The sequence below is a fragment of the Triticum aestivum genome, chromosome 4A (assembly GCF_018294505.1).
Source record: "Triticum aestivum cultivar Chinese Spring chromosome 4A, IWGSC CS RefSeq v2.1, whole genome shotgun sequence".
Taxonomy (NCBI): domain Eukaryota; kingdom Viridiplantae; phylum Streptophyta; class Magnoliopsida; order Poales; family Poaceae; genus Triticum; species Triticum aestivum.
In genome coordinates, this window is record NC_057803.1 from 717,894,448 (window position 1) to 717,904,384 (window position 9,937).

A 9,937-nucleotide genomic window follows, 5' to 3' on the forward strand; every position below is an offset into this window, starting at 1 on the left:
ATATTTTTCGAGGCACGGCGTAATCGTCATCGGTATTATAATCTCAACTGGGCGTATCTGACGTTGATGATGGAAGCATGGCTTTATCAATCTTTTTACATTTGAGAATCGGCATTATCAAGCTTGGCTGTGTTTATTTATGACATAATAGTAATACACACATTGCTGTGCGTCATGCGCATGCTATCTGATCTGGCATACTCGTCATGTCGATGGTAAAAAAGCTGTGGCATTATTTGTTCACCTTTGTCACGATGACATACACGTATTGCACTGCGTCATCTGTATCCACCACATTCCTGGTAAATGTCTTCACATTATTATTTGCCTCAGATATTGTTTTTATGAGTGTATATATTATACTCCTATTATGAATCGTGACAATGACAGATACTGCGTATTTGGGATTGGGCAGTGCCGTGATCTTTGGCTCGTACAATATTTTTTGGCTCGGTCGCTCTCCACCGCAGCACAATCTGAAACAAATCCGCATCCAGAACAAGCCGTTCCATCCTGTGCCCAGGGAATCCGATTCAAAAGCATTTCTTTGGACGGGGCAGGTGGGTCGAAGGTGGGCACATGCAAAATGGGAATAGATGCATATGCAGCCGTGTCGATCTCTGTTTTGGATGCTCTCGATCCACCGTAGTATTATTATCTTTTTCTTTTGCCCACCCTACCTAGCTAAGTAGATCTCAATCATTAATCACGAGCGAATATAGAAAGCAGAACGTAGCAGCAAGGAACTGTCCGTTGGATCTTTTGATCCGAGCTCAAATGCTCACTGATGAACAGTAAAATATGATATATATACACACACACACTAAAACGTTCAAAAAAAATCTGATGTTTTTGATAAATATTGATTAATGTTTCAACTGCCTGCAAAGTTTTGTGATAAAATGACATCCGCGGAGGTCTTGACCAAAAAAAGGACGTTGCAAAATGCTTCAAACAATAGTTTTTTCAGGGCATCGATTTGTTTCACCAAAATCCAGAAATCTCATTTCATCACACGATTTAATTAAAACGTGTATCACAAAAAAAATCATAATTTTTTAATCTGTATTCTACTGTTCATCAACGAGCATGTGAGCTCAGGTTCAAATGCTTCATGTTTTCCGTGCTCCCACTTTCATCCCACCTTCTCCGCTTTTGATTTTGTCGATCTTTTCGGACTCATTTTCTTTGAAAAACTTCCTCAAATGTTTCACGTCTATTTTATCCGTGCGAGCTAGTGAGTACTAACCGCCTGCCCATATGAGCACCTCGAAGAGATCGAGCCGGCACATCAGCTTGAGATCGACAAAGTGGCCACATACGCCTTCATAGTCGATGGGAACGCCTTCTCCCACTGCACTTTGCATGAATGGATGGAATAAATCCAGAAAAATACAAGCACCGGTGTCAAGTATAGAACTTGAACCCTGGTGGGTTGGAGTTATCAGTGTCCTCCTATGTTGGTTTGCTAAAGTTTATTACCAGAACAATAAGATGACATGATTCTCAAAATAAATAAATAAAATAAGATGACATATCCCCTTGAAAAAACAATAAGATGACATATAAAATTTTTTGGTTGAGGAATAAAAGAAAAAAAGAAGATGGATCAGGTCGGCATAATAATCATTTTGTCGAGGGGCAATGACGGCGGCGCGCCATCGGCTCGCTTTCAGTGCTCGTAGTCGCTAGGTGGTCTTCGGATCTAGGTGCATTTTTTTATTATTTCTGGTGTTCGTTGAACTGACATGATTGAAGAATAGATCAGAAGCTTTTTTTTTAAAAAAATAAGCATTTTGGGTGAGCACAAATATGCCAACCATCTTTAGTTTTTTGTTTTGTTTGAGAGAGGGAGCCAACCATGAGTTGACGCAGCACAGCACAGCAGCCGCGCACCCCTTCCTTTTATCACTGCCGTGCCTCCCTGCCGAGCCCACGCCGCAAGCGCACCTCCTCCCCCTCCTCACCCCCCGAGATCGGAATCGGCGCCTACCTCCGCCGCCTCCGCCGCCGCCATGTCGCCGTCTCTGCTCGGGGTCAGCTCCCTCCCTCCCTCCCTCTCTCGGCGCGCAGCGCAGGTGGAGGTTGCTGAATTGACCTTGTTTTTACTGGTTCCTTCCTTCCTGCTGCAGGGGCTCACCAAGTCGCTGGCCATGACCGTGCTCTCCGAGGTCGGCGACAAGACCTTCTTCGCCGCCGCGGTAACCCACCCCACCTCCCCTCACCTCCCCTCTCCTCCCCTCCCCACTAACCAACCAACTACTTTCCTGCGACTCCTGGGAATTTTCCTGCGCGAGCAGGCTGTTCGACGATATGCCGCCGTCGGCGGCGGTGGCTGTGCTGTATCAGCGGACTAGGGGAGGAGTCAGGCGGTAGAAGCGGCAGATTTCGCCCAGGCGCCGACCCAATTCCTGGATCAATAGCCGGGATCAGCTCGCCAGCAGCGAGATCTTAGCTGAGATTAGCAGCAGCTCGGGTCACCTCACCTGCTCCTTTTTCTAATTAAAGAAAAGCAGAGGAGTACTAGCTCGGTTCTCTGCTCCTCTATTAGTGGAAATCGGCAGTTTTCTTGGATGAATCAGCCTACCTGCTAGTATGTTCAGCTCGCCGCACATGGTTTACACGCATAAAGAGGACCCTGCTGGCCGGCCTTTTGTTTGTTTCTTTGTTTTGATTTGACTCCGGGGCTGCTTGCTGTTGCTGCGCTTCCCGATTTTGGTAGCCACACCAGCTGGGCTCTCCACTTGCGTTGGACTGTTGCTAGTTTTGGGTCAGATGCATGCTGGCCAGTCCTTTCCCACCGAAAACTGTTTCACCACCTGACCAGGGTAAACCTTTAGAAGCATCGCTCCTATCTGGAGTGATTTCTGTTTACAGAATGATTGATGGGCTTCACAAGGTCTGGAGTAGCAGGACAAAGATATTCCTTTCTAGTGATAAACTGCTAGTCATTCCCCACTTCGACATAGATTTCCTTTTCTCTTTTACTCTGCTCTGCGCTCTGTTTCTGTTGCTGTGTTTTTCTTTTATATTTGGTGGGCTTGTGATGTTTTCCGTTTACTTGTGCAAGATTCTGGCCATGCGCCATCCACGGAAGCTCGTCCTTGCTGGCTGTCTATCGGCATTAACAGTGAGAATTTTCAGACATGCTCTAATCTAATGTAATGACCTGTATTTTTCTGCTTGACTGACCGAGTTCAAAATTCTAGGTGATGACGGCTTTATCTGCTTCTCTAGGCTGGGTTGCGCCAAACCTGGTATGTATTCGTTGCTTATTCACCCTGATATATCCAAAGGCACACGCCTACACTACCTATATTCTGTAATAGTTGCTTTGACACTGGTGGTGGTTAGTATCTGAACAGCAACCAGGCAGAAAAGAACAAACCCATTCAGAGGAACTTATTATTGAAATTATGCTCAGCTCTATCCAATGTCAATACTGTTTATTTTCCGTTTGAGCATGGAGAATCACATTTAGAACCCTTGTCCTGATTATAGCTTTACATTAAATCTTGCAATAGCAGTTATTACAATCCTCATACGTGTATTTGTTGGACCAACGGTGAGCTTCCTCTGAACCTGCTGGTGGATATTACCACCAACCCTGTTCCCTCAACTGTCTTGTTGTGATGATGATAGGCCAAAATTTTCTGCTTCATGGGTTACCTTGATGGAAAGCACAGTTAACCGTTTTTTCTCCGAACAGATATCACGTAAATGGACTCATCATATCACCACTCTGCTGTTCTTTGTGTTTGGCATCTGGTCATTGTGGGAAGGCTTCAAAGAAGAAGGGTATTGATCTTGCTTGATTGCTTGTTTGCTTTTTAGTTGGTTAACTATGTACTTGCTTTATGTGATTGGCATTTTAGTGAATGATTTCACTAACTCACTAACGTTTATCGCAGAGAGTCAGAAGATCTGGCTGAATTGGAAGCAAAGCTGGTTTGCATATTTCATTCTTGACTTACGTCCTATTGAACTGTAGGCCAAGTAGCTTATAGCCAACTTCTGCCAAATTTTCAGGATGCGGACTTTAAGAGTAACAAAGGGGAATCGAAAAATAAATCAAAGGTCAGTGGCTCAGCGCATGTGCGACATGCCCATTCAGATCATCTTTTCCTTATATCAGAATGTTGGCAAATTTTTGTGGCCTTCTCCATTTTCACAATCAAAATGTACATAGTTCGTGTGTCATGGGATAAAATGCAAAACACCTTTTCCCCTTCAACAGTCAGAAGAATGATTTCTGATCTCCAGATATTCTCATTCATCTTGGGAAATGTTATACAAAGACAATTCTAATGTGCGAATGCAATTGTTGTTGCTTGTGCCAAGTTATAACGAGTATATGATTTTCATGTAATATTGGTAAAAAATGCTAAAATGAAAATTCCACCTCCATGTATATCCCTTTTCATTATTTGTGCGAACTATTAATTTTATTTTAGCAGAAACACAGTTTTGAGAACCTGCTTACTGAGGGGTGAATGGAAACTCACTTTTTCACTACATTGTCTTTCTTTTTGACAAGTTACTATCCTTACTTTGGACGTGGATTTTGTGCACCTGGGTTATGTGCTCTCTTTAGTTCAGAAGATCCATTTTTTTCCCTCGCATATTGCATATAGGTACAATCTGGAAGATCTCGTGTGAAATGTGTCGATTGTAGTTTGCATTATGATAAAGACAAGATTGAGGAGCTAAGAAAAGCTTTTTCGGGTGTTAAAGCTTGTTTTTTCTGCACAGGCCACAAGAATCCATAAGTTTGCACTAAACTTGAATTAGTGCATAATAAATACTCAGTCATCAACACGTGAGAATTTTTTAAGAACGAGAATTTTGTTTGTTTGCGGCTTTGTGTCCGGAGCATATGCTCCAGACCTCTATATTGGGCCTTGCTGGTTTTTAATATGAGCTCGCGGAGCATCACATATTAATTCCTCTCTGTATGTTTACCTGGACGTGCAACTCAAATATTCTTCACATTTTAGGCAACTGAAGATACAAAGAAAAAGCAAAGGCCATTTCTCATGCAGTTCTTCTCACCAATTTTTATAAAGGTATCAACTAGACAACTACTGATCTATGGGAATGGCAGACAATTATGGTGCTTGTGGTTCCATCTTGACATTTACATGTCCATTCATTTGTATGCTGTAGGCATTTTCCATCACTTTCTTTGGTGAGTGGGGTGACAAGAGCCAGGTAAGTTGCACAAAAAGACTCTTCTATTCGCCCCCTTCCAAAGCAACTTTGATGTTATTCGTAGATGATCTGGTATATTCCTTACCCTTTTCTTCTCAGATTGCTACGATTGGCCTGGCTGCTGATGAAAACCCATTCGGCGTCGTCATCGGGGGAGTCATGTGAGGGCCGCTTCTTTTGTACAGTCTTTAGAAATGGTTCACTCTGTGTTGCTGACAAAACCCCTCTTGTATTGTGCTCAGAGCTCAAGCACTCTGCACTACGGCTGCCGTAATGGGAGGGAAGAGCCTGGCCTCTCAGATATCCGAGAAGATGGTAAGAACTGCTGTCCGAAGCCTGTTTCGCGTGCTCCCGCTGAACAACTCAAACGCCTTCACATCTAATGCGGTGCTTATCTCGTTTCAGGTTGAATTGTCGAGCGGGGTGCTATTCCTGTTGTTCGGCATAATGTCCTTGTTGTCAGGACCAGAAGGGCAGTTGTAATTTTCTACAGGAACTTCGGCAGGACTCTGCCAGCCAGCATGGCCTCCTGGAGTAGTTACCAAGCTTACCTTAATGGCGACGAAAGCCGGCCGTCCTTCACCAACTGGATGGCGATTCATTAGTTTAGTCAACACATCATTGTAACACTTGGCTTGCCACTCATAAATAACTTGATGTTACTGAAATCTCTGCTGATGGCTTCCCTGTTGGTCCTGAAACCTGGAAATATTCAGTAAAAACTGCTGAGAAATTGCTGTAGGCGGTATGTGTGTGAACTGCAGGGCTTTGGCACTGAATCTCGAAAGGCGGCGAGTAGTGTTGAGTTGGATTATTTGCCTTTGAAAGATCCAGATGAAATTCGTCTTGCTTGTATTTCTTTCTGTCATCTTAGGGATGATACAGTACTTATCAAGGAAACATGGCACAGTTTGGTGGATTGGCAAACCTGACGTGCCTTAAAACCTTCTAGGCTACATATTATTTATGCGCTTGTACATTCACATAGTAGCTTTCATGGTGGACATTGCTTAAAGAACTGCAAGTACAAGAGCTGAGCTATTCTTGTGCGGCTTGTTCTTCACCACCAGTAAGCAATCTAAAGCCTTCTCAAACCATTCTAGAGTCACCTCAAAGGCTCAAACCCTTCTGTTTCTATGCAACTCTGATCTTTTTAATGGCTACAAGAATCACAATCTCCGATATTAATATGAGAATTGCCGATGTCTCACTGTTGGGCGGTGGCCTGGTTGTACATTCTACTCAATGTTATCAGAATGACCAGTGCAATATGAAGCAAGTGACCCATTAATTAAACCTTTAGTGAATTGTGCTACTACAAATCACTTGCCAAAACATTTAGTTGTATCTATTCCCCCCCATCACCATTAGAACAGCCACTGTAAAATGAAGTAGTGCACTGTATTAAGTAAACTATCAATGAGTTGTGTCAAGAACAACGACAATCGATGGACAACCTATTATGTTGAGGAAGCAAGTTCCATGATCAAGACTGAAGATGCTGCACCACAAAACTAACTGCAATCAGGGAATGCAGCTCTCACAAAAAGCGCAGAATTTCTCTAACAGAAAATGTACATGTTCAGGATCGAAGCAAGTCCGAGAAGACGCTCCGCCACAAAGTTGTTTTATCTGTATCGACTGACTGCACCGAAGACAAGCGACTCCAGCAATCTTCTGTACTGGCCTTGTTCAAGCCCCGCCTCATTCACGAATGAGCCGACACAGGTAGGTTCCGAGTAAGTTCGTCTCTTCTCCCGTTTTTCCTTTGTTATTTTTTTTTGTTTTTTCGCTTATTATTATTTTTGAAATATTGTAAATACATATATTTCCAATCATAAAAACAATTAAAATCGTGAATTTAATAAAATTTAACGCAATGTAAACAAATTTTAGCTTAATTCAAAGATGTTGGTAGCGTATTAAGAAAAACATTGTGACATTTAAAAATGTTCAGATATTTCAAAAAAATGTGTTGGAAATTATTAAAATGCAATCATATATTTGAAAAAAACTTAAGCATATATAACATAAATGTTTCAAATGTGTGTGAAAAATATCGAAAGCATACAAAAAATTTAGTAAATTTTTTAAAATGTCACGCATTTCAGAAAGATGTATGTGACATTATACAGAAAGGATAATCATGTATTTCAGTTTTTTAAAATGTATATCAAATACATTTTTCAGATGTATATAAAAAATGTACAACGTTTATGAAAAAGTAGACATCAAACATGTTTCAATTAAATGCCAATAATTGTATTTAAAAATTGTAACCATGTATTAACACAATTTTAAACATGCATATGAAAATATAGACATAAAACATGTAAAAATAATATGAATTGTGTAAATATGTTTACCATATATAGTATAATTTCTTTTCACATGTACATGAAGAATGTAAAGAGAAAACAAAGGAGACCCGATGCAAAAAACACATAGAAAATAAAAGAAAAATCAATCAAAAAGGTTCTACAACCGATGAAAAACCATAAAGAAAACACACATAAAAAGAAAGAACAAAAAATAAAGAAAAATGGTGAAAAAGAAAGAGAAAAAACCAAAAAAATTTAATGAAACCCGTAGATAGAAAGAAAACCAGAAGAAAAGCGAATAAAAAAAGAAATAAAAGGAAACACCAATCAAAGACAGGGAAAAATAAAGAGAACCAGTGTAAACGAGAGAAAACATAATTTATAATGAAGAAAAACAAAACCGATGATAAAACAAAAAGAACTAAAGAATAAACAAATGAAAAATAAAATAAGAAAGAAAATCAAAAGAAAAAATGGAGCAGAGAAAACCTACAATGAGCGAATCCTACGCTAGTGGGCCAGCCCACTTGCACTACGCCTGATGCGAGTGAAGCTACCGTATAGTCGAGATATAGCTCTCGCGATTTGGCCGACGATTCCCTACAAACAAAACGTTGCAAATCCTAGCATGCCGCGAAGCTTTATCGTTATCTGAAGATCTCTCTATTTCTAAGATTGTTATTGCATGTGACTCCAAGATAGTGGTGAATGACATCTTGGAGGGAAAAGGAGGCCCATATGAGGCTATTTTTAGAGAATTCAATACTAGGGCTAGTAAGTTAGATAATTGCTTTGTTACCTTTGAAAGTAAAGCTTTGAACTATGAAGCTCGTTTACTTGCCAAACACCCTTCTTTGCTTGATCAGGGTCGCCACTTGTGGCTAATTTCTCCGCATGACCCTTCTTGTATTCCATGGACATCCACATTCAATAAAGTGTTGGTAATTCTCAAAAAAAATTCTATCTTGTATTATATTTTGAACTTTTGAATTGGATTTTTGCTATCAAATCAATCCAGTTCTATTTTAAAAAATAAAATCTAAAAAAATCCAAATAGATCTAAAATAATATTTAGAGCTTAGGACAAGTATTTCCAGCCCAAAGATTAAATGAAATACATACAATTATTTCATAAAATCTATTTGGAGGCATTATAAATATTTCCGAAAATTGAATTTAGGGTCCTAAAAAAATTCCCAAAATATTTTCAACTCGAAATAAATGTCCAATAATATTTAAAACATTTTCCCAAATCGTTTTATGTTGAAGGAGGCATATTACTTTCTCTCGGTTAGTTTTATTTTTAGTTGGATTTGTTTTAAATAAAAAATGCAAATAAGATCCAAATGAATATTTGGGAAAGTCCTTTTATTCCCTCTCATTTGAATATTCAATAAACTTCAAAATTTCAAACCCTACTCAAGATTAACTAAAACCAAGCAGCACGAGCAAGTTTTAATTAATTTTATTTAAATAATTAACACTCCAGAATTTAGAATATTGGGATGTTACAAATTTGTTGTACATTTGCCTGACCAAATAACCATCCACGAATGCTTCACTGCTTCCGTAAGGATATCTCTCACTTAAAAAGCCCCGAAGTTTGAAATTTGAGCCATGTAAAAAAAAGAGGGGATCAAGCTGATCTAGTACCAAAGTGATTGCTAAGTGTTTGGCAAACATATTGAGACCCATTTTGGGAGAGATTATTTCCATCAACCAAAGTGCGTTCGTTCCTGGGAGATTGATCACGGACAACGCGCTAGTGGCTTTCGAGTGCTTCCACTTCATTGAGCAAAATAAAAATCCGGAGAAGAACTTTTGTGCATATAAGATTGACCTCTCAAAGGCGTATGACCATGTGGACTGGGGTTTCTTGGAGAATGCAATGAAAGGCTTAGGTTTCGCTCACCGGTGGATCGAGTGGATCATGTCATGCGTGACCTCGGTGAGTTATTCTGTCAAACTTAATGGAACCTTGCTGGATTCGTTCCTCCCGACCCGTGGTCTGCACCAAGGAGATCCCCTATCTCCCTTTTTATTCCTATTTGTGGCAGATGGATTGTCTGCGTGGCTCCAAAGAGAGATCAATAATAGTCATATAGTTCCATTGAAAGTGTGCCGTAGTGCCCCTGGAATATCACATTTGCTCTTCGACGATGATACACTTCTATTCTTCAAGGCAGAGGTGGATCAAGCTGTACGCGTGCAACAAGTTATTAATTCATATGCTCAAGGGACGGGTCAGCTTGTTAACCTCGACAAGTGCTCTCTAATGTTTGGAAAATCATGCCCGACTGATGCTCAGGAAGGAATTAAAGCAGCGTTGCAGGTTGCCCAGGTGGAGTTTGAGCCTAAGTACCTAGGCTTGCCGACACCGGAGGGAAGAATGACTCGAGGTAAAT

The 9,937-nt window shown here is 40.4% G+C and overlaps 1 protein-coding gene across 2 annotated transcripts; it reads left to right on the top strand.

The window, feature by feature from the left end:
- Positions 1-1,828: 1,828 nt before the first annotated feature.
- On the top strand, positions 1,829-5,952 carry LOC123088316 (GDT1-like protein 5). 2 transcript variants are annotated; one of them, XM_044510510.1, is made up of 12 exons: positions 1,851-2,036; positions 2,133-2,201; positions 3,071-3,130; positions 3,210-3,257; positions 3,710-3,798; positions 3,912-3,948; positions 4,030-4,077; positions 4,998-5,066; positions 5,167-5,211; positions 5,311-5,372; positions 5,454-5,526; positions 5,617-5,952. In XM_044510510.1, exons 1-12 carry the CDS (start codon positions 2,016-2,018, stop codon positions 5,692-5,694), a joined length of 699 nt encoding a protein of 232 aa, XP_044366445.1. In that variant the 5' UTR covers positions 1,851-2,015; the 3' UTR covers positions 5,695-5,952. The 2 variants fall into 2 exon arrangements, with proteins under 2 accessions (XP_044366444.1, XP_044366445.1); XM_044510509.1 differs by having other exon boundaries at positions 1,829-2,036; positions 5,167-5,372.
- Positions 5,953-9,937: the final 3,985 nt, after the last annotated feature.